The sequence below is a fragment of the Aulostomus chinensis genome, chromosome 9, assembly GCF_037954235.1.
Source record: "Aulostomus chinensis isolate RoL2024-O1b breed Wild chromosome 9, RoL_Achi_v1.0, whole genome shotgun sequence".
In the NCBI taxonomy this organism is placed as follows: domain Eukaryota; kingdom Metazoa; phylum Chordata; class Actinopteri; order Syngnathiformes; family Aulostomidae; genus Aulostomus; species Aulostomus chinensis.
This window is the reverse complement of record NC_141328.1, coordinates 26930333-26954417: the sequence shown is the minus strand read 5'-3', so window position 1 is coordinate 26954417 and position 24085 is coordinate 26930333. Positions and strand designations below refer to the sequence as shown.

The window sequence follows — 24085 nt, the reverse complement described above, 5'->3', positions numbered from 1 at the left end:
GTTAGGGATGAATCCTGATCTTGTGAGGCTTGTCTGGTAAGGTATTAACTTCATGTATTATTACTGCCTTTGCCGCCATGTTTTTGTTTTGTTGGACGAACATGGAAAAATAAAGGCGAAAAAGTAATGAAAATAAATGAACGACCAGCAAACTGAACCTTCAGGTGTATGAGGTCGTTACGATGACGAAGGCGCATGAACGCCGTCAAGGTCACCGCCACCATGCTCTGGATCACGTGGTCCTACATGTTATTGGTTACATGTTGTGATTTGATGCTGTGACTTTTTTTTTTTTTTTTTTTTATCAGCGGTGATGAAGGCCAGCACCAGTGATCCTTCACTGTGTGGTGAGTGAAGGCCGGAGTTTCTATGCCGACGGGAGATGTTTAGGGGCTGCATGATGTTATGAACGTGTCAGCAGTCTCCACCCAGAGAACCGAAAAATACAATGCAAGCACCTTTCAACCCCCCCACCAACCACCACCACCACCACAACCACCAGCTTAAACTCACAAAAGGTGGATTAACACTGATGGAGGGAGTTACAATACTTGTCACAATAGAGATGCAAAAACGAATAAACCAACACTATTGAATATTCACCAGCACCACTGGTCATCATGTGATAGTGCTTATCATGTTCTTTTAATGAGTGAAATTATTCATTTACATTCCAAATTGCAATATTTGTCAGGAAAAAACAAAAATTGAGAGGTAAACACATACAAACTATCGAACTGTATATTCTTTCCATGCCATTCTAACACAACTCTCTGTGCTGCTCAGAGGCAGAAAAACGGCCTCTCTGGTCCATGGAAAAGGCAGCTCACAGATTCAACAGTAAGACAAACATCATAGAAACCAGCAGAAACTGTTACGGCCAGCATTTTGTTTCCATGCATGAAAGGGGAAAGCTGTGAGCTCAGCATAATCCTTTCACTGGGCTGCAGCCGTCCCTCCAGCTGCCCTGGTCAGCATGATGCTCCAGTGCAGAAGCTCAATACCAGGCCTGCTCTCCCCTCTTCCTCTCCAACCGTGGATTTTCCACCGCTTTATCCAACCTGAGCCGCCAACGCTATCCAGCACACACAATGTAAAACTCTGCCTAATCACTTCTGCTGCCACAAACCTAATTTGTACCAATCCAGAGCACAAGAGAACGAGAAATGGAGAAATTGCTTGAGCTTTTGAGAACAAAGCTAATTGTAGACTGTATTAGAGGAGGCAGGGGATGTAATGTTGACATGTTGCATCAACACCTGCTGGTAAAACTATCAGAATAATTGGAAATCAAGGTAAACCTTCACAGCACACTGCTTCTTGTTGCTCCCAGATTCTGCCCACGATGAACTCACTCTTTCTATTTTCACATCTGAAGTCAACACGGTCCCCAAATGGGTCTCTTGACAGTCAGCGGTGTTATGAGTGGGATTTTCTACCTCCTTCCCTAGCGCTTCAATCAGGCTCCTATTCCACCTCCTCTTGTAACACCACAGGGCGACATGAACCTAAGGATGTCTTGACCCTCCACCAGAGATTCGACTAAAGCGAACAGCTAATTCAAATTTGGCCCTCAACTCATGAATTAAGAAGTCAAAGTTTCAATACTTGAAACGTCTCTTTAATGTTGTTTCTTTGATCTCTTTAATGTTCACTTGGGTTATTTTCAGAGCTTGCAACACTTTAGTTCAGTATAAGAAATATCTATGTTGAGCTGGCATTGAGGTCTGGGCAGGAAAAGGGTTAAATTATTTTGTTTTGAGTGGCGGTATTGTGCACTGGCCACTCCCCTGGGCAAGGCTGCCTTGGCCCCAGGGTGTTATAAAAAGGCCTCTGAGCTCCCCCTGCCCTGGTAAAGAGGCTGAATGTCTGCAGGACATGCTTAACGTTTGTCTCTCCATGTTCTTCTACTAACAACCAGAGGGGTTGGCACATAGATGCATAGTGACTGGTGCATTGCTCCACTCAGGAGCTCTCTATGACAGACATCCGAAGTCAGAAGGCAGAGCAGCAGTTTATTCATAGTTACATGTTGAGCGCTTCACGCATCGCTGAATTTAGCTTCAGAGAGGCTGTTTCTGTTTGAAGGCAGATTTTTGTCTGTTGTTTTTTTTTTTTGTTTACCGATCAACAAGGTCTGAAAAATAGTCAGTATTGTGGGGAATTACTTCTCTTTTTAGTTGATTAGTTAGTTTTTCTGTTGACTTTCCATCCCTCCATTGTTTAGGGTTTTTTGGTCTGTTGCCGACATGTGGGAGTTCCGGTCCATGTCTTTCTGGCGGGCGGTGTTCGCCGAGTTCTATGGTACCATGTTCTTTGTATTCTTTGGGCTGGGGGCAGCCCTCCGCTGGACCACCGGGCCCCATAATGTTCTCCATGTTGCCTTTTGCTTTGGGCTGGCGGCCGCCACCCTCATCCAGTCCATCGGCCACATCAGTGGAGGACACATCAACCCGGCTGTAACCTTTGCCTACCTGATCGGCTCCCAGATGTCCCTGTTCCGTGCCTTCTTCTACATCATAGCCCAGTGTCTTGGAGCCCTGGCTGGTGCTGCCGTGCTCTACGGGGTCACACCCAGCAACATGAGGGGAAACCTGGCACTCAATACAGTAAGAAGAACCAGTAACACCTCTGCTGCTCCATGTTCCTACATCAAGGGAACTCTCTGCTCTCACACGCCTCACTTTATAATTCTCACAGATTCTGACTGTCTGAACCCACGTTGTGTTTCAGCTGCAGCCAGGCATCAGCTTGGGCATGGCCACCACCATGGAGGTCTTCCTCACCCTGCAGCTTGTTGTCTGCATCTTTGCTGTGACAGATGAGAGGCGCAACGGACGGCTGGGATCTGCTGCCCTGGCTATCGGTTTTTCCGTGCTGATGGGGCATCTTCTCGGGGTGAGAACCAACCAGGGCAATCTTGAAGCATGTCCTGGTCCTCATTGTGTCAACTTAATGAAATCACTGTCCCTGTCTTTGACTTAGATGTACTACACTGGAGCAGGAATGAACCCTGCAAGGTCCTTCGCCCCAGCTGTCCTGGTCAGGAATTTTGTCAACCACTGGGTAAGCTCATCATGTCTGAATATATCATAACAAACAGTGTCAAACAAACTGTAAGTGACATTTTTAAACCCAGTGTATGTTTTGGGAACTGCAGGTGTACTGGGTGGGACCCATGATCGGTGGTGCCATGGGTGCTCTGCTGTACGACTTCATGCTCTTTCCCCGCATGCGTGGCCTGTCCGAGAGGCTCGCCACACTGAAGGGAACCCGACCCCCAGAGGCTGAGGGCCAGCAGGACACCAGGGGAGAGCCCATCGAGCTCAAAACACAGGCCCTATAAGCCTGGTGAAGAAGATTGGCTTTCTGACCCCCATCCCTCACTCTGCACCCTCAGTTCCCGGTCCATCCTCAGCCCACTCAGCGTTTCTGCACACGTACCTCTTCCCCTCCTCCACACATGCTAACACTGATCCCGAACGCCTTTACTATCCTTGTTCTGCATCCAGAACTGGGCCTGCTCAATCACAGAGAAGGGGTACCCACATCCCCGATCCATCTCGCCTAACTTCCCTTCTACCCATCCTCCTCCTTCCCCTTGGACTGCAGGACAAAGATGAAGGGTTAGAAGAAGACTTGCCACTGAAGGAAGCACCCTGTGCCTTGTGGTGTGGGGGGTCAGTCCCTCCTGGCTGACCAGGTGGCTCTAACTGCTCAGGACAGGGGTCCCTCTCCATCTTTCTTTTCTTTTCCCTCTTTCTGTTTTTTTTTTCCCTCCCAATTTTGTAGTCTGCTAAGAGTGAAGCTACAGTAGAGCAGTGGACTTCTGCATGCTTTTCCATTTTGATCCAGTGTGATCTCGCCATTTGTTTTGTTTCATGAATCTTGGGTATATTACATGTACGTATTATAATTTACCAGTATTTATTTGGCTCTTTTTTAGCTACGTGTGCATGTGTGTGTGCGCGCTGCGCGCGAGTGTGTGTGTGTGTGTGTGAGAGAAAGACGGTTTGTGTGCGTGTGTGCGTGCATGTCTGTGTGCATGTGTATGCTTGTGTGCTTGTTTTTATTTTTAACTTTTCATTGCTGCAATCCTTTGTCTGTCACGATTTTTTAAAAAATTTCTCACGCAAGCTTATTTTACGCTACCAAATTTAAATTCAGAAGTTCGGTAGAACCCACATTAAATCATCCATTTTACATCCGATGAAAATAACTGATGCTTTTTCCAGCCAAATTCACTCATATTCTTAACAATATAAACACAAAATGTTCAGTCATCGGTGAAGGTACAGTTGAACATGTTATCACCTCCAAATTTGTTACCCATTGCTTTCGAGGGAAATCTGCAGGTTTAGACAAATCATACAGTATTTGTGTTGGGTTACATTTTAAATGAATTTCGGACATGACTTTTGTCTTCAGAGCTTTGCTTTCAGAGCACCGCTCACCACAGATTCATGTACAGGTGTGTAACAGTTGGTTTGCTTTTACTTCTGTGTGTCGGCCATGGAAAACCAACGAGAGCAAACCTGACGAGCTTTTCATGAGGAACAAGCATTTTTCTAGTTGAATTGTGTTGTTTGACACAACTGAGGAGTCTTTGTTACATCAACTGGAGGTTAGAAATCAAAGAGTGCATGAGGTGTGGTGGCTTCTTGCTGGTGTTGGCAAACACCTGGTGCCTTCTCTTTTCTACGCTGAGCTGGCTGGCTCTTTAAGAGTGACATCGTTTCATTGGACGAGCCCCTCTTGATATTTGGGAGAGGAGAGAGGGTCAAAGTGAAGCGACTGAAATCTTTAGTGTGTTTGTACAGGGTGGTAAACGTACACCTTTATTTTCATACAGTCTACAAAAGAGAGAATGAACTTTGAAACTGATGCTCTACATTGGTTTGGTGTCCCCTCCCTCATCCATCCCTCCTTCATTCACCCTACCTCCTCCCTTTATTTATGTGGCAGCCATATTGTTCTGCTCTAATGAGGGGGCATCTAAAGCTGCTGGGATGGAGGGAGGGGGACGAGGCACTGACATAAGTTTGACATTTGCCAGAGCAGTTCTTGAACCAGACATGTAAGCTGACTCTCTCTTTCTGCTTCCTTCTGCATAACCTTTTTCAGTGTGATTTCCCTGGCAGTGGTTGAGTAGAATTTGCATTTTAGCGACATGTTGAAATTAGAGTTTGTGTTCTAATGGAAAAGCTTTGTGATGTACAGTGTAAAGTTTTCTTTTTTAAAATCATTTCATGATTATTGAAACTGGATGGATAGGAAATATAATATGCTAGTTATGCAATGTCTCCTCTTTGGCTGATGGATTATGGAAGTGATGCCAGATATGTTACACACCAATATGCTTTCATTCAATGGACAGCCTTCATGGTACAGGGCATACCTTCCCAGTCAAATGCCATTGATTTATTATTTTTATATGTGAAAAAAAATATCCTAAAATTTTTGTTTCCCGTCTTTTTTCCTTGTCTGTTTTCTTTTACACTGTAGAAAATGATAGATGGTTCCAAACAGGACAGGCCAAAGAAAGTCCTAACTCTGAGGCCCTTCTGCATACGACGGTCACTTTGGTAAAAACTGTGCATTTACACAAACCTTTGCTAATCAGGTAATATTGATGAATGCTTGACTTAACCTACTTTGGGGAAATATTCCTTGAAGTGCAGCGTTTCACACAACTGTGATATTTATCAAGGTTACCTTAAGGGAAGCTACTTATTTCCTGTGAATAAATTCGTACAAATATTTTTGATATTTTGACCAAAAAAAGAAAAAAAAAAAGAAAAGAAAGTCAGATCTTTTAGAGTGATTTATTTTAAGAGTCAAACCACAGGATGTAAAAGGCCAATTCGTCACATCTTCACGCTCTTTTGAGTATTGAGGGGGGCGCTGTTGTTGATACGCAGTCAGGCGAGCAGCCTCTCGGCAGCTACAAGCTCAGCAACATTCGAGTCCCAGCTTAGACGAGGAAAAGATGCTTTCCTTTATCTGCCATGATTGTCGTCCTACTTGATGATGTTTACTAATTACACGCGGGCAAAGTCCTCACACAATGAGAAATATGGGACAAATAAGGTTTGCACATACATTTGTGATGACGGCAGTGAATTTTGCTTCACTGACACGAACGAATAGCTTTCTTTTAAACTTTCTGTTTCAATTTATTTAACAACTGGCAAAGATTAACATTAGTTTAAAAAATATATATATATTTATACATGTAGCAAAAAAAAAAAAAACAAATACAGAAAAAACAACAAACCAAAAATAAACAAAAAAAACCCCACACACAAAATATGTCAATGTGGCAGAAATATGAGCAGTGTCCTATCACCACTCCTGTTGCTTAGTGATAATGATAAGGCACAGATTAGATACAGATCAGATAGTTAATATAGTTGTAATCAACACTGATTGATAGCTGATTGATCTACCATGCATACTGACTGGGTGCGCAGCTCAGGCTTTCAAATGACAAGGAAGGCTTGTGTAGGGAAACGTGATTAATACCAAGGCCACAACCAACTGTCCAGCGAGTGACGATTAAATGTTACATTTCCCACAAACATGCCACAAGTTTATCTGTTACTGGATAAGGTACAGTAATATTCCCAAGAGAGCAGGGAGAGTCGCTTACTCAGGCGAGAATGAATCAACATCTACCAACCTGCGTCAGGTGAGGGGGTCTGGAAGGGCTCTAAAAAGCTGCACGACAAGGCTGAGCCAGCAGAGACAGAAAACTTTGTCTTATTATTTCCCTTAAAATGAGTTCCTTTCTCTGAGTGTCAGATGACAGAAAGAAGAAGTCAGGAAGTGACGTCAGCACCCGCTGAGGCGTACGTTCATGGAGAGGTGAGACTGAAGGGTTCATCTGTTTGACGTCAGTGTTGCTGTTCAAAAATGGATCTGGTGGGTCAAGTCACAAGACTCTTCAGGAAAAATTCAGAAAGCTGTCAAGAACTAAGTCCATGTTGTCACCTGTGGCCCTGGAAGACAGACAGACACTTGAGGAATTAGATCATCACACCTTATCCTCCTTTTTCACACATTGACACAGACACACACACACACACACAGGCAGAAGGTAGAAACCTACAAGTCATTATCGAAGACGATGGAATCATTCAGGTTGAAATCCACGGCAGGAGAAGCTGCTGTCTCCATTTGGTCTTGTGTGATGGACTCTTGAGGGCTGAACGGTTGCTGCAACTGATGCCTGAGGAGCAAGAAAAAAAGGAGCGCTGTGAACGATCAACAGGGGCCCACATGCTCGCTGTAGTGGACACTCTCAACTCGAATGCTCACGTTCAGGGGGGGGATTCAAGTGACGGACGTTGTTGTTTAGTGAGAACCTCTTTGTGTCTACAGAGCTCAACAGTGACTTGACAGTAACGGCTCCAGTTTTGGAAAGAAGCTTCCGATTCAATTCCTCTGTTGATGTTTCAGAAAATACAAACGTCAAAGGCTTTAAGGCTGGAGCTCCGCCACCCAGCGTTCGGATGAGTTCTGACCATAAAACATTCCATTTCAGGACAAGAAAATAACAGTAGAAAAACATGACTGCATGCATAATTATCTTCAGAGGTAAGGAACTCTACATCCCATAAATCCTTTTAAATGATACTTCCAACCCAGCATTATTTAAAATAACCGCGTTTCATGACCACCTGACCTTTGTCTTGCTAGCCAACTTGTGACCTTCTCTCACACAAATGCACGAGCACTCATTGCGATGGTGGGTAGCTCAATAATTCTACACGAGGTCGAAAAATAAAAATCTGTTTTTCCCTCAACATCCTACAAGCACAAGGCTTCTACAGGAGCGTCACGGTTGCTCAACGCGCTGACCATCAAGTCCTCTGTGGAGACCATGACTGGGTTCATCTTTTCTCAAGCCACAATGTGCATCAACATAAACCGCTGGTCCGAATTTCATGTGAAGCCTCTCGTTACAGATGTGTCACAGGTGGGTTCTTGAGTCATTTCTGGACAGCGTGGAAGTTGCAAACATCTAGCATCAGTTTCAGTCTTGCATCAGACCACAGCTGTAGTTTACAAGACCTCATAAAGGCTGGTGCTACACGATACTGTTGCCTGCAATATATGATGGAAAACAGAGCACATGGCCAAAGTCTGAGTCAATAAAATGGAAGCGAATGTAGTGCACGTTTCAGGGACGAGAACATTTACTTTTACGAACTGAAAAAAACCAAGCACTGAAATACTTAAATAAAGAGACTGCTGATCAGAAAAGCGCTCCAACGAGAACTTTCTATCGTTTTCATCAAGATTCCAACCTTGCGTGGACAACTCGTATCCGTAAAGGCGGACGCGTGTGAGCACGTTTCTATGCTATGGATACAAAGTCAAAGTTAGACACAGGAACCTGTTTAGAAACCTACATGGGGAAGCCGACGGCACTGTGGGGACTTTCGCCAGTAGGTGCCATGTTGGGTACATGTGGTGCCACCGAGCCAGCCTCCCTGCAACACACGTGACAGTGGCTTCAGTTGAATTAAGAGGCGGAGCAGCACATGTTTGAGAGTCTGTTTGCTGCTCAGCAGTTAGGCAGCAGTGGCTTTTTGGGGGTTTTCTACTGCTGAGAACTTACACGACTACAATAATAGCGCATGGAGACCAACATCAACGACACCTCACAAGTTACGAGTGATTTGATACCAATAACAGCGCGGTTTTCTTTTTTTAAGCCGCGGCGTTAAAAAAAAAGAGACTGCATTTGCTTTTAATGCAGCCACTGCTTTTTTAATGCTGACAATTAAAGCGACACATCACTCAAAAAGAATTACCTGTCTTTCAATTCCTTCCTTCTTGAACTTCTTGTTTTTTACTTCCTGCATTACTTGGTAGTGGATTCAGAAGTCAAAACGAGCCTGCCATATATCATTAGTTTGAGGCTAATGGAGACCAACAACCACTGAGCACTTCTGGTTTTGCGGAACGACTGAACGCGCTGGATTAACTTCACTTGAATGTGCCAGCCGGTCCTGATCGTTCACTCTTGCTCACAGCTGTGCAGAACCAGAAACGCTGTATTTTGTTTATTCATTTATTTTTCAGCTCAAATCAAAGTTTTTTGGGTGAGTAAAACTTTAACCCGATAGTCAAAAGCCGCACAGGCAACATCTGAATTTCAAGGTTAAATGATATGACATAATAACATGATGAGTTATTTTGTGCCATTTAAAGGAAGTTTAAGGTGTTGTATTTTATCACTCTCTGAGAGTAGAAGCAAAGTCATATCACTTTTGAAATGAGTAAAACATTACATTTTTGAAGGTGTAAGTGAAAGCGAGAGACAGCGGTAAGTGGAGAAGCTGAGACCTACATGGGGAAGCCAGCGGCATTGTGGGGGCTTTCAGCGTGAGGTGCTGCGTTGGGCACATGAGGTGAAACGGAGCCAGATTCCCTGCTAACACAAACACATACGACCCAATCCAAATGACTTCCTTTAACCTTAAACTTAACACAGGTTAAGTGTTATTTCAGGTGCGTTGTTCCTTACCTGCCCACTCTAATTTCAAGCGACACGGGGATGTAGCCCCCGAGGGGGGACGGTTGAGGCTCTGAATGCAGTGACAATAAAAAAAATAAAAATATTAGTTTGCTTGAACACAGAGTTAGAACTCAGACTCTGTACAGTGATACATTACCTGAATAGTACTTTTTGAAAACATCATGTTTCGGGAAATCAGGATACAGATATGTTATCTCGTTGAGGTCTCGGATGCGGTCACCAAGGCAACGAATATCAAGATCTCTCTTGGTGAAGGGCTGGATGTTCTGGATTATCTGCCCCCCATCTAGGAGAAAAATGCCTTTTTATCTTTTAAGTTGATAAGAACACGTGTCAGCAAACAGCCGATACACGTCCAGCGGTACACAGCATGGTCTCGTCCAGCCGGTGAGACTTAGTCCATTATTCCCCCTCTGTTAGTTGCGTTTCTGATCTTTTCACCAGTGAGTTGATGAATCATGGCGGCAGCGCTGTCCAGACTTACTCTTAGCAGCAGACACGTAAGCAATTGTGATGCCTCCGATCTCAGAGTCGCTAAAGCGAAGCAGGAATGTCCCGTTGGGCCTGTCTTTGAGAATCAGGTGCAGATGCTGCTTCCCAATGAAACCAAATATCAGCCTGGCGGAGCAAAAGATCCCTTTAACGTCTGCAGTTGCATACAGAGTAGTGAGATGCTAACATTTGCTACTGGGAGAGCAAAAGAGTCTTTTTACCCATCACTCCAGTAGGTCTTCAGGTGCTTTTTGGTGAGCTCCATCACTCCCTCAAACCACTGCCAGAAAGTGAACACTCTACCTGGGAGAACCTCCTGCAAGATCGAAAGGACCTCTGAGATCAGTGTGTGTGTGTGTGTGTGTGTGTGTGTCTTTGTATTGTTGAGAACATAACCACTGATGTACCTTATTAAACTGCGCCCAGGAAACCATCATGTTGCTGAAGTCGTCAGCAAAGTCGGGCTTGTTAAAGATTTTCTGGGCCAAGAAGTGTTGGTTGTACTGGTCAAGGTTGTGTTGCGTCTGCGCCTCAGAGGTGAATTTACTGTTGAGGGTGCTACACATCAGCCTCCAGGGCACGCGCTCGGGAACCACGAACGGAACTCTGTCCTGATGGCAGCGACAGAGAGGGCGATGAGTCCAGAGCACTGATATGTGCAGTTACAAAGACGAGGTGGAAATGGACTGCAGTCAGAAGATCAGCACTTTACAACACATTCACACACACCTGACGAGAACGGCTAGGTGGTAAATGAACTCAGTTTTTATCAGGTGTTTCTACCTGCAGGGGACTCAAAGAACTTCACAATGCTGCGTCATCCACCTGTGAAAACACCGCTGGGCTTTCACGCAAGGCGGCGACCAGCTTGCCAGGGGAAATCAGCAGTTCAGTATCATCCTCAAGGACACTTCTGTCTCCCGAGGAGGCAGAGATTGAACCAACAACCCTTCAGTTACTCTCCCTCCTGAGCCATGCTAGACAGATTTATTGATTTGGAAAATCCAACAATCCCATCAACACTAACAACTCTGTTACAAACGCTTTGTTGCTCTCCTGAAAAAGTCCATCAACCCTGGAATGTCATTATCTCTGTTCACTTTGCAGGGTAATGACAACCTGAGCACTTCTGACGCAGCTCCCTTGTCTATTGATTCGCCATCTTCTGCACTTACCTAAGTCATAATTTCAAAACAAACAAAGCGGCACTTACTGTTTCAGAAAACGCACAGTCCCAGATGATGGTGGCCAGAGCATTGTTGTCCTGACTGCCGTGGACAATGATGACGAGCGGCAGTGAGATCATCTGCAGCGAGATAATTCAATATTTGCAGTTAAACCAGTTCTGATTCCCACCTCAGGGCCTTGTGACGGACCAGTATTACTCTGTGTGCACTGATTACTGTCACACACTGCAAATATCACGTATCACGCGTGCTGGTGGATATGGAATGATGGGATTAACCGTGAAGTTAGCATCAGCACAAGTTCCCTCGACCAAGCCGATGGGATAGTGAATTATTCCTGAAAATGAATGTCTGTGGCAAACAAATGTTTATGAGAATCACATGGGTTTTTTTCAGCTAGGTAATTATCACCGACGTGCCAATGCCACAGCTAGAAGCACCAAACCTCCTGCCATGGCAGAACGTCGCCTCAACCGGCTTTGTGTTTCCTCTCCTTTTGGCTCAAGAAAGCTTGATGGAATGGAATGAGGAAGTTCCCGGGAAAAACAAAAGCGTTGAAATTCTCAAGTGAGATATTTTCTTAAGTATTTTACACCACGGGGGAGTGGAGGTTAAAATATCTTCAGCGAGAGTAAAAATTGCTGCATTTTGAGAATTTAATCAAAAACCCATCGCAAAAACTTCTCACCGACTCAGAGACGAGGGAACTGAACATTCAACAACGCTCACTCATTTACTGGGTTTAGGATTCTGTGCCGCAGTCACAACAAGTTCGGTCACAGTAGCTCCTCAAGGCCCCATCTTACATGAACAGAATATACAGAACATTAATGGCAGGAGAGAACAGTGGAAAAGGTCGAACCTGTATCCTGTAGGGGGTGTCGCAGCCTGTGATGCTGATTTCCGCGGAGAACAGGAGGGCAAACTTCTCCTCCGTCACGGACTCTGACCCCTTTCTGTCTGCTCTCTTGATCTTCTTGATGGACTGATGGATAAAAGTAGGATTTTTTTAACGCGTCAGAAATGCTCACAAATAATCATTATTGGGCTTGGAACTCAAGACCAGAACCTACCATGTTCCTGAAGGTGGCACATGTGCTCTTGCTGGCTGTGTTGTGTTCAAGGATCGCTGAATTGTTGATGAGTTCTGCCACATTATCGCTGCGGTTCACACAAAACAGAGTTCGTGAGTCATGTATTTTTCCTTTGTTTACAATAACATAAATTGATGGAATGAATTATGGAGTATGAAATTTTGGTAGTTTCATGGTTTTAATTTAATCTGCCAAGGAGGTTCTACTTTAGTCTGCTTGTTAATGTTGAAAAATTTCTGTTTGGTCCGAAGTGAAATATGCCAAAATGACCAGCATGAGGAGGAGGGGCTGGCACGGTGGTGCGACGGTCCTCACTGTGGCCTCACAGCAAGAAGGTTGTGGGTGGAGCCTCAGCTGGAGTACGGGATCTTGCTGGGAGTCTGCATGTTCTCCCTGTTCCTGCTGGGTTCTCTCTGGTACTCCAGCTTCCTCCACAGTCCAAAGACATCAAGAGGGGACCAGGTTAATCCAGACTCTAAATTGACCGTAGGCGTGGCTGGGAGAGCCAATGGTTGTCTGTCTCTATGTGTTGGCCCTGCCATGGGTGACCCATCCAGGGTGAACCCCACCTCTCACCTGAAGGCTGCTGGGATAGACTCCACCTCCCCGTGACCCTTAACAGGACAAGAGGTAGAAAATGGATGGAGGAGGAGGAGCCAGGCTGGTGTGAATGCGTACACTTCCTCCAGCTGCTACTCTTTATTTTGTCAATGAATCACGAATGTAATTACCAAAATACATCATTTGATCCCCCCCCAGTGATAAAAAGTGGAATCATCTGGAATCAGTAAACAAAGCGGTATTTGGCATATTTCCCATGGGCCCTCACGCTGTCCCAGCTGTGCTGCTTATGGAACAATTGGGACACTGTTGGAAAGGGAAATGATCCAACATTCCAATGAAACCAGGATGCAAACTATCAGTACCAACGGAGCGCAACAAAACACAAATTTCCCAACATTTCTACTAATTAAAAGCAGGCTTAATAATAAAAATGATCCAATGATCTAGAAAATTATGTAAATCATTGTTTTTGTTTGCCTTTATTTCCCCTGATTTGAACAGGGGGGAATAAAACCCTTCGTGCAGGACGTGAATATAGAAAAGAAGAAAAGAAAGAAAAGAAGAAAGACCAACTGAGCAGACGGTGGCAGATAGACAAAAGAATTTCAACAACAACAAAATTTGTCTGCTCTTGACATGCAGCCCATCATTGGCCCCCCCGGTGTCGATCATGGTCTCGTTAGGCTTCCTTCGATTGCTTCCCACACAGCGAGCAGTGTTTCCCAACTTTAACGACCACATCCCCTTCATGTCATACAACTTTCCCATCATCTAGTTATCTCAGGGTGTCTTTTGAGCTTGTTGAAATAAGGTATCTAAATAGAGGAGCCAGAGCAGAAATGGAAACCAGCCTTGAAACACCAGTAACAGGACATGCTTGCACATTCTTGCACACTGAGGTTCCTTCCTTTCCTGTACATGAACGTGTTTAGGACATACCAGGGTGCGCTGCCCAGGTTCCTGGCCTGAAGTTCATTAATGATTTGTGCCTTTAGCACCACAGGCTTCCCAGGTGCTACCTTCTCCCCCAGCAGGTATCGCACCATAGTGGAGAACTTGGACTGGGTCTTGATGACCTGCGGGGGCTGCTTGTCCACTACAAGAGAGCTGAAGAAGACGTGGTTTGTAGTGAGGGAAATGACGCTTTCTGTTTTACAGAATAATAGCCGGAGGCCATTTATAAAGCTGGTGAGGGAATAGGATGGAAAAACGTTTATGTCCATGCACAGCCGGTCATCTTTAATAGTACTTCAGTCATTGGGGACAATGCATTACCTTTGAATGAGAACCTGCAGGAGCTGCCCCAGCCTTTCCTGAAGCTCTGGGATCACTTCCCCTAGCAGCATCAATTCCTGCCTTAGCTTCCCGTTCACCCCAAGCAGCTGCTCGCACCTAACAGAAGAAAAAGTTTGATGCTGTTAACTTAACAACTCAAACATTACGTGTTTTGATGAAAATTCTCCCCCCCCCCCCCCCAAAAATATGTTGGTGCTTTCACAAATGCCCAGCCAGTCTGACAGTTGTCATGGCTGCTGTACTCCAACAACATCCACAGAGGTCCCTGACAGCCAGTGAAGGATCCGGTCCAGCAACTACAATGTGACGTTACGTTTTACTAAAAAAACAAACTCCAACCCTGGAGCATTCGGTTAGACCGGCTCATTCCCACACATCGAGCCAAACGCGCTGCCACCGCACTCACAGACAGTCACAGGTTCTCTAGGTCCTGTTACCGTGACAGCAGAAAACCAACACGAGGCAAACGTAAGAGACCTCACCAGGTCTGCAGGAGGTTGAGGTTGTCATTGAAGGGGTGTCCGATGGTGGCTTTGTACTGCTCACACCTCCACACCTTCAGCCTGCTGACGAGTCGCGTCTGACACTGGTCCAGACAGTCCACACATTCCTTCAGCAACTGAAAACGCTTCTGCGAGAAATAAAAAAAGAAAAAGACCAAAAAAACCCACCAGAACTTACATATAAGCTCAATATCACATATTTAAGAATGATGTGTGCTCTCCCTCTCACCGTGGCCATGGCTTTAACTTTGAACTCCAGCTGCTGGACGTGGTTCTGGTGTTTCTGGTGTTCTGAATTTGTGGGATCCAGTCCATTCTGCTGAACCGTACCTGCACAGACAACCAACAGCTTCACATGTTGGATTTCTCAACAGCACCTGCTGGCACTACATGGCTTCTGTTTGTTGACTTTGGCAGCCTCTCTGGTCAGGTAGCAGTGCTTTGTAGAATCAAGACATTTTCTTGAGCGCCACTCCCTCATGTCAAATTAGTTGTTTGTTTTTTTTTAAAAGCGTGAGATAAGAATGCATCAAATTTATTTGGCAGGTTTAATATCTAGGATAAATGTTTTGCATCATATTTTTGACGAGGCAAGATATTTAACAAATATGACCAGAGTCAAATGTGCAATGCTGTAGCTGGTAAATGTTTTTTTAAGGAAACTTCATGTTACTTAAAACTTAAAAGTAACCGCTGAGCCTCTGTTGTACAACTGAGAATGTTTGTTCAGTCAGTCGTGGCTGAACCAACCAAGAAACTGTTTTCATGAGCATTTTTGGGTCATATCAAGGCCTCAGTTTTAACTGGAGCAGTTACATCGGAACTGTTCCTTTGTTTGCTTTATTTTGTTGAGGTAAAAGCTCAGACTTCAAGAGAAGCTCTCATATGTTTGTCTGTTTATCCACATTCAGCAGGAAGATGGCATCATGTGTTTTTGGAGAAGCAACTCTCTGTGCCCATCCAGCCCTTACACCATCATGCTGTACTGCAAAATGTGATATAGATAGTAAGATGTCCTATCAGGTCCAAGTCGGTCAAGGGCTCAGACTAGCAGCCCCAAGGTCAACCTCCAGGAGGCGCTTTTGCATCCCAAAGCATTATTGCTTTTCATGTAAAGCAATAAATACAATAAACTTCCAAGGGGGGCGGCACGCCGTAGAAGTGGTCAGCACTGTGGCCTCACAGCTTGAAGGTCGTGGTTTGAGCCCCGGCTGCAGCACGGGGTCTTTCTGTGTGGAATCTGCATGTTCTCCTGTGTGTGTGTGTGTGTGTGTGTGTGTGTGTGTGTGTGTGCGCGTGCGTGCGTGCGTCTATCACACCTTGTAAAGAGTCATATTTGAGGTTGAGCTCTTCTTGCAGCTGGTGCATCTTCTGTCGGACGTCCTGCACCTCCAGCACCTTGAGAACCAAGTGGTCCACATCCTGCGTGCTGGAGAATGTCGACTCTAAAGCCGCGTACTGTGGGTGCAGTGGCGGGCTGTTCACCTGTGAGGTCTACACACATGAAAAAGCACTTACACTAAAGAATTAAAGCAAACAAGAAGTCCTACAAAATAAAAATACAACATAGCCCTGTGCTTACCGCCCAAAGCGGTTTATAATTCTGTTCATCATGAATTAAAAAAAACATCATCAGATGCTTTGTCAGGATGAGGAGTTGAACTGAGCAGAGATGGCTTTTATTAAAAAGGATCTTACGGCGCCGAGCAGAATTCTCTCCTTCCTGAGGGTGTCCCTGACCATCACTGCGAACTGAAGAGGCTGCTGCTGGAAGATGGTCTGGAAAAGAGTTCCACGTCTTAGTAGTTCACTTGATAAAAGGTCATAATATCCCCGCGCAGCGACAGTTTACTGTCACAACTTCATAGAATAAAAGATTTCAGTTAACAACTGGCTTTCATTTTCCTGTCAGGAATGTGATCTCTAGCAGAGGGAGCGTGTTTGTTTGTTTTTTTCTTTTTTAAAATATCCACACTCCAGACAAAGATCCTGCCCGCTTGCTGCTCCGCTTTAAATCGGGGCCACGTTCAGAAAGCGGAATGTTCCAGACACGGATCAAAGACAGTTCCTCTTCCAGGAACCACAGTTCAGCTGAGTGCAAGGACTTGTTCAAGAGAGAACACAAACTGTACTTCTGATCAACTGGAGAGAAGAATGGTTTGCATCCGAGAGACTCACTTCCTCACTGCGAGCTGAACAGTTGTGCTGATGAGATCAGTGTTTCTCTCAGGGGTTCTACATCTGTGGTACTGAGCGCATGCCAAACCACGAACTACACACCATCAAATATCGTCACCTTCTTAAAATAACTGCCCAAGTCTTTTTTTGACACTTTTTATTTTTGCGCTTAAATCAACTCCTTATGTTGTTTTATCTCCGGTTGTTTGTGTTTTCTGAGGCTGCTTGGGTAAAGGGCCTTTGTCAGTTGCCATGTTTTTTGACTCATCAGTTATGAGCATAAAAGAGAAACCACTAAGAGAAGAAGCAAAAGCCAGACGTGTGGGACCCACTGAGCTAAGCTACCAACATGGCCAACCAGGGAACAGAGGGCTACCTTCTGAGTTAGATGCAAACCCAGCATCTGTCATACGTTGGCAAAATACAAAATAAAATATACATAAATAAGTCCAAACAGGCGATACTTCTTTATGCTGATGTGTGTGCATCCGTGGAGGAGGGGGCAGCTAAAGCTAGTTGCTAACACAGCGCAAAACCTGTGAAGACGGATTCAAGGTGACAGTGACCTTGAACTTTGACCACAGAATCTTTCCTTTGTTTTCCTTTTTTTTAATGCAGAGACAAGTAGAAGGTAAATATTCTTGTCCATGTCAAACACTCATTTCATTCATCTGCGCTCAACTTCCTCCCAGGGATCAACAGGGACCCCAACTCTGCTCCTACCAGGTTCCTGCTGATCTGCATCAGCTTCATTTTGTCCACCACGTTGGCGTTTTGCTGTGAGAACGACTGCAGCAAGAGGATGATCTCATCCAGCAGACTTTGAGCCTTTCCCTCCAGCTCCACGCTGTCCAGAGTAAAGTCCTCCCTGTTGACACACATTCATATACATGCTCTCTATGCAGACACACACTTCTTGTTTATGCAAGCATGTCTACAAATGTCTGTATGTGCGTGCTGAAAGGTACATGTGTGTCTCACCATCTTTGTTGCTCAATCCAGTCAGATAAGAAGTGTCTGATCTCTATGGCGAAGGTGGCCGAGGGGTAGAGGTCGTTGATCGTCTGATCGGGCAGGTACTGAATCAGCTGGCTAATGCGGGTCCACTGGGCCATGATCAAGTCTGCAACCCACACAGGCGGAGACATTCATGTTATTCCTGGTTACCACATTTAAAACCACAACCAAAACAAACATCAAATGACAAGGCTGGCTGTGTTTTGATCTTTGTTTTACTTTTGTCAATTCATCCACCCTCCATCCATTTTCTACTGCTTATCCTGTTAAGGGTCACGGGGGTGAGTGGGTGGGGGGGGGGGGTGGAGCCTATCCCAGTAGCCTTCGGGTTAGAGGCGGGGTTCACCCTGGACAGGTCACCAGTCCATGGCAGGGCCAACACATAGAGACAGACAACCATTGGCTCTCCCAGCCACGCCGACGGTCAATTTAGAGTCTGGATTAACCTGGTCCCTCTTGATGTCTTTGGACTGTGGAGGAAGCTGGAGTACCAAAGAGAACCAAGAAGGAACAGGGAGAACATGGAGACTCACCCAGAAAGACCCCGTGCCCGAGCCGGGACTCAAACCCGGAACCTTCTTGCTGTGAGGCCACAGTGCTGACCACTGCACCACCGTGCAGCCTCATCAGAATCAGAATCAAGAAAAAACACGTAAAAAAACAAGTATTATAATAGCAAACTATTCACTTCAAAAAGAAATTTAGTCGTATCTCGCGAAACCAATACACCCCTCGATAGGACTTGATCTTTCGAAGTAGTTTCTACCCGCCACAGTACGGGAGCAGTACATTTTCAAAGACAGATTCAGATGATTGGAGTACATGAAGATTGAAAAGAGTTTTGTGTTCATATTTATGTTCATCCTTGGCCATCGGGGTGTGGCGGAGGGGTGGAGGGAATTTTTTAAGCATCCCGATGTAATTTCCTCCATTTCCTGCATTTTAGAATCAGAATTAGGGAGATTTAACGGGTAGTTTGAACCACTTGTGCACACCTTAACAACAGCATTGCCCACAGTCGCACACCTGCATGAATACGCCTCCTGCCGACGCTGTCATGCTGGTCGTTGCATCAATCAGCTACAGCAGAGCAGCCACAGGCCTATCATGAAGAGAGCATTCACCACCAGCAGGACCTTCCCCCTCATGAGCTTCAGCTTGCTTGGACGCCTTTGAAAAGAAATCTGCCAAAGCGAGTTGCTTTCTTTTGGGCGTGTCAGCAACGATGGCGTGCAGGTGGCAGTCTTTTAACTCGTGAGTTGGTAACGTTGGTACAGGGCGCCTGCAAGACAGCGCCCCCACGCTGTGCTGCTCTTCATGACAAGCCAAGCTTAGCTAAAGTTACTGGATCGGTGAGCGATCTTTTCACCTTTGATAAAAATCTTGCCCAAAGTTGCACACATGGGTGGGCAACCTGCGGCTCCGGAGCCACATGTGGCTCTTTGATCCCTCTGCTGCGGCTCCCTGTCGCTTTGGAAAGTAAATAATGAGTATTTGATTTAAATTTATTTCATTTTAATTTGTCTTTTTTTCTTTTACGTAGTTCTAAATTTGAGGGTTTTGGTGATCTTGTAGCTTTAAAATAAAACGCGCTCGATTTCTTCGCGGATGTGCACGGACCCTAGTAGCCCGACCATGGATGAATCCAAGACAAGAAGAACGTTTCTGAGGAAATGCTTTCGTTGCATGTAGAAATAAAATTCTGTTTTCTCCTTAGCAGTACACAACGGTAAGAAATGACAGGCGTGGCGTTCTCTTCATTTTAGATGTCAAAGGGTTTTGTGGCTCCCAATGTTTTCTTTTCTATGGTAATGAGGTCCAAAGTCTTCTATCGTATCGATATTTTGGAGCTCCCCTAAAATGTCACCAGCCTTGTTTCCAGGGGAGCCCATGTCACCACTAGAGGGGGCCACCCTGGTTGTGTTGTGTACTGCGGTGGTATTTTTACATGTCTCTCTGCAACAGATTATGTATACAAGAAGTGCCTCGGTTTATTTACAGCATTTAATCTAATCTTCTAAAACATAAGAGTTTGTAAGTCGAGCAGGGAAAAAGTAACATGTAAAAAATACCATACAGATAAATGTAAACAAATCTGGTGAAATCGTGACCTTGAGTTTGCAGTAATTTGGGTCGAATTGCACTTCATAGACTTCTCAGCTCATCTGGGAGACATTTGCTCGCTGTTCCCAGAGTTTTAGCCATGGGAACAAACCCTGGAAAACAGAACCTCTGCTCTACTATTTGGTTTACATTTAAGCATAAAGGGCAATTCATTCCTTGTGCCAAACCCTGATAGTCTCACCCTCTTGTTTCACCCCCCTTTTTTCCAGTTTATGTAACTCTGTTTAAACTCAATTCAATTGTGTGTTTCTATAAAGCCATGCTTCCCTCTACAAGTGTATTTTGCCTTTCAAGTGTTTAGAAATCTTGAGCTCATGAAGATGTTTCGAAGACGCCGCAGTGACTAAGAGGGAACGCCGGACAGGAGAGAACATCCACGCGAGCTCAAGACAATTATTAGTGTATTTGAAAAGCAAAAAATTTTTTGTTTTAAATCACTCTTTCGGTGAAGTATTGCGTTCCCGTGTTTAAACGCAACGAATGCTTCATACAACGTAAAGCACTTTGAGGTGCCTTGTTGGTGAAAGCAGCTTTGTAAAGCCCTGGAACTCCCACAGTGAATAAAGACTCACATTTCTACAAATGGACCAGGCAGCTGCAGACGGATGGCAACAGCACTGCCGTTCATCAACTCCCCCAACCACACCCACCCAGTCCAGACGTGGCTCTGCTTAACCTGAAGTAACCTTTGTCTTTTTATCAATAAAATACAGTAAAAGCAAAAGAAATAATAAACCAATCAATATTTTAAAGTACAAAATCTTTCCACCAGTCACGCTGACGTCTGACTGTCACTCACCGAGCAGCCAGACTGATGTTCCAGGTGTTCATGCTGGATTGATCACGAGCGCGAGTGTGAATTCTGCAGCAACAAGTTCCTCACCAGCCCTGAGACACGCTTGGTTGTGTAAGCTCTCGCCCAAAGATTGAGGCAACACGTGTTTCCGTCACAAACGTGTACGAGCAAATCAAATTACGCAACGCATGAATACCTCTGAATATTCAAGTTTAATCAGCGACAAGATACGTACTCCCCTGAGGGCAGTTTACACCACTCATGTCTGCATGGTAAATACAAAACCAGAGCCGACATGGACCTCTTAGCTTAGCACGAGTACCTCAGGGTCACAGGCTGCATCATTCCAGAGGCCAAGGCTGCTCCCACGACTGACAGCCAACAGAAGTCCAGCTAGAACGTAAACATCTGAGAAGTTTCCTCGCTGCTGAGATACAGAAACCCAACAAACAGCCACCTCTGGCTGTCCCGTCTCACACCCCACTGGAACGTATCCTGGACAAGGCACTGCTGGTTTGATCATTTCTCTGGATCAGGGCTGCCCAAAATGGGGTCCGAGAGCCAAATAACCAGATATCAATAAACAAAACAAAAAAATAAACCTTAGAAAAAAAAACCTTGAAATATCTACATCGCTATTTTCCTTTTTAGGAGGCAAAAATGCTCCTTAAATTGAATGGGAAAAAAAGTCCAGTGTGACACAGTTTTGCATCTGTGAAAAAAAGACTCACTGGTCCACAGGCAAAAGGTCGTGTAAGAACCTGCACTGCTTTTGGACCGCAGCCCGCCAACGAAAACAATCGGGCCCCAGTGGTCCACTGAGTTCTTCAGTCTGCCAGCACAGGCGCATTTTTGGTGAGACCACCAAAATGCTCTCTCTTTTAATGACAACAACAACAACGACACTTACGACGACTACTACTCCTACTACTACTCCTACTACTACTACTACTCCTACTACTACTACTACTACTCCTACTACTACTCCTACTCCTACTACTACTACTACTCCTACTACGACTAATACTTATAACAATAATAATAATGGTAGTAATCATCATCATCATAACACTGTTCAAATCTGCTGCATTAAAACAAAGTGGAAAACAGTCTTTTCTCCAAGCTGTACTTCTACGGTAGGTACGACAGCAAGGGATCAGCGTTGGTCTTTATTCACCTGTATTATTATCATTATTATTATTATTATTATCATTACCATTATCAGTAGTAGTATTATCATTATTATTATTATTATTAGTAGTAGTAGTAGTATTTGTAGCCTCAGTCTTCATACCCATTTAAGGCCAGGAAGTGCATTGAGCGAGACACCGCCCTCATCCGTGTCAGTGTGTTTGGACCGACAGTGGCGAGGAAGGAGGTGGAATCATGGCTCCCTGCACAGGAAGCGCCCTGCACGGCGCGCTTAGTATGGATCTTCGTTTTGGTTTTGGTCAGTCAGCACACACAGAACCTCATTTTCCAGTTAACCGGTTAACGCACATCAGTAGTGATGATTTACGACATCACAACGAGCTTTCTGAGTCACTGAGGTGTGGACGCACCAGTTGTTAAATTTTGGGCCAATATTGATACACATCTGTTCAAGTAACCAGAATCAGGTTGACTTACTGCCAGCTAAAGTTTTCCGCCAGTACAAGGAAGGGAAGGAGGGGGAATGAAAACCCAGGATGGCACTTCTTTGTCCACTCTTTAGTTTGCACACCACCTTCTGAGACGTCCTGCTAAAACTCTCAAACAGTGCTGATAACGTCTCAGTTTAATTATAATTGTCTTCAATAACAGTGGCGGGCCTCATCCGTGATGCTGACGACGAGTCCCCTCTGAGTGGACTCCCCACGTCTCCCCGCCTCACGTGCAAGAGAGTTCCGGCCCCATCCGCGAGCCGAACGCCGCGGAGGGTTTTAAGAGAAAGGAAGGAAGTGTGAAGTAACCAGCATCATGATATTTGCAAGTCATATTTGACTGTTTTCACACAACGCGCCTGCGCAGCAACATTAGGCGTAGCACGTGCGTCTACCTCCTCCGCGCAATAATAATAATAATAATAATAATAATAATAATAATAATAATAATAAAAAACAGCAAAAGGTTTCACCACCTTAACGACGTCATGTTGACGGGGTTTTTTCCTCCAATTTAAAGCATCAAGTCGTCCGTCGGTGACATCTTAAGTTACGAAACAAACGCCAACAAGGCCGATAATCACTCGCGCGATCGATATATCGGCACGAGCAACCGCTGCGCTGCCCGCTGCGAAATTGGAACCTGAGCCCTGCGGCTCGGGCCGCCGTTGCTCAACTTCAAAGCCTTTCCAGGAACGGCAGCAGAGCCAGTCGAACTTTATGAGGCAGGAAAGTTGGGAACGATCGAGTGATAAAGAAAATATTTATCAGTGACGATGACGTAACTGCTTCTCAAATAAGCGCCCTCCCCCCCCCCCCCCTTACGTGTAGGCAGCGTGGCTGTCATTTGTGGAGGCATCAGGCCCGCAGACAACCTACAACTTAATTTTAGCCACCAAAACACGACAGAGACAAACTCCTCGAGACACGAGACGGCCCGATCTTTAACGTGACAACAAAACATCCCCGGAAATACAGAAATAAAACATCTGCACTCACCTTGACTTAATAATAACGACAAAACATTGACAATGTTGTGATCCGTCGCCTCTTCCTCTTTCTGGCTCTCATATGTGTCCCGCCAGCCAACTACTCAACGTTTCCTGGCTTCATCACACACTTTCACGGTGTTTCCTCACGAACTGGACCCCCAGGGAAGGCGGTTCTACTCCGGCCTGGTAGACGGAGGAGGTTTTGGTCGGACAAAGTGTCGCTCACTTCCCTGTTACACACGACGCGCCTGTAAAGGAGAAGCGCAAACGATTTCCTGCCCTGTTTCGGTTCACTCCAGATGTGCGCCGCGTTGGTCCAAGTGCCCAGCCACCCGTTTCCTCACTTCTAGTCTGACAGGACCCCGTCTTGTATTGAAAGTGGAGCGGACTCCAGGTTCCCTGTCCACCGCCCTCCAAACAGTAACTATAAGCGAGGCTGGTGGGCAGGCTAAACCTCCGCAGGACGTCTGGTAGGGCGGAGTAATGTGGAGCGAATTCAGCCTTCAGATGCTTTCATTTACAGTCAAGACACATGATACCATATCTGCACAGGGCAGCGTCCCACAGGCGGGTGCAGCTGGAGTTTGGCCGGTGTGCGCCATCCAGGCTGAGTCATCAGGTGTCTCCAGCGAGTTTTACTCCTCCATGT

At 45.3% G+C, this 24085-nt stretch overlaps 2 protein-coding genes across 7 annotated transcripts; one reads left to right on the top strand and one right to left on the bottom strand.

Moving 5' to 3' along the window:
- The first annotated feature begins 1725 nt into the window (after positions 1–1725).
- Positions 1726–5460, top strand: mipa (major intrinsic protein of lens fiber a). The gene is made up of 4 exons (XM_086214714.1): positions 1726–2609; positions 2734–2898; positions 2986–3066; positions 3161–5460. Exons 1-4 carry the CDS (start codon positions 2250–2252, stop codon positions 3344–3346), a joined length of 792 nt encoding a protein of 263 aa, XP_086070840.1. The 5' UTR covers positions 1726–2249; the 3' UTR covers positions 3347–5460.
- stat6 (signal transducer and activator of transcription 6, interleukin-4 induced) lies at positions 4881–24023 on the bottom strand. Of its 6 annotated transcripts, none has more exons than XM_086214713.1 (21): positions 23444–23453; positions 17846–17987; positions 17588–17732; positions 16385–16465; positions 16006–16180; positions 14916–15016; positions 14666–14814; positions 14163–14279; positions 13827–13994; positions 12303–12390; positions 12092–12214; positions 11256–11348; positions 10450–10653; positions 10264–10358; positions 10035–10168; positions 9687–9836; positions 9539–9599; positions 9362–9445; positions 8418–8498; positions 7112–7231; positions 4882–7001 (listed from the first exon to the last, which is right to left on the bottom strand). In XM_086214713.1, the coding sequence occupies exons 2-21, from the start codon at positions 17977–17979 to the stop codon at positions 6947–6949; spliced, it is 2358 nt and encodes a 785-aa protein (XP_086070839.1). In that variant the 5' UTR covers positions 17980–17987; positions 23444–23453; the 3' UTR covers positions 4882–6946. The 6 variants fall into 6 exon arrangements, with proteins under 6 accessions (XP_086070838.1, XP_086070839.1, XP_086070834.1 ...); XM_086214708.1 differs by lacking the exon at positions 23444–23453 and adding an exon at positions 22921–23186; XM_086214709.1 differs by lacking the exon at positions 23444–23453 and adding an exon at positions 20805–21741.
- Positions 24024–24085: the final 62 nt, after the last annotated feature.

Excerpts from the sequence above, each read along its gene's own strand:
- mipa (XM_086214714.1), top strand. The coding sequence starts at position 2,250 with ATGTGGGAGTTCCGGTCCATGTCTTTCTGGCGGGCGGTGTTCGCCGAG. Across the intron at positions 2,610-2,733 it reads GAAACCTGGCACTCAATACA|CTGCAGCCAGGCATCAGCTT; the intron begins GTAAGAAGAACC and ends GTTGTGTTTCAG. Across the intron at positions 2,899-2,985 it reads TGATGGGGCATCTTCTCGGG|ATGTACTACACTGGAGCAGG; the intron begins GTGAGAACCAAC and ends TCTTTGACTTAG.
- stat6 (XM_086214713.1), bottom strand. The coding sequence starts at position 17,979 with ATGGCCCAGTGGACCCGCATTAGCCAGCTGATTCAGTACCTGCCCGAT. Across the intron at positions 11,349-12,091 it reads ACACCCCCTACAGGATACAG|ATGATCTCACTGCCGCTCGT; the intron begins GTTCGACCTTTT and ends ATCTCGCTGCAG. Across the intron at positions 9,600-9,686 it reads TTTCAAAAAGTACTATTCAG|AGCCTCAACCGTCCCCCCTC; the intron begins GTAATGTATCAC and ends CACTGCATTCAG.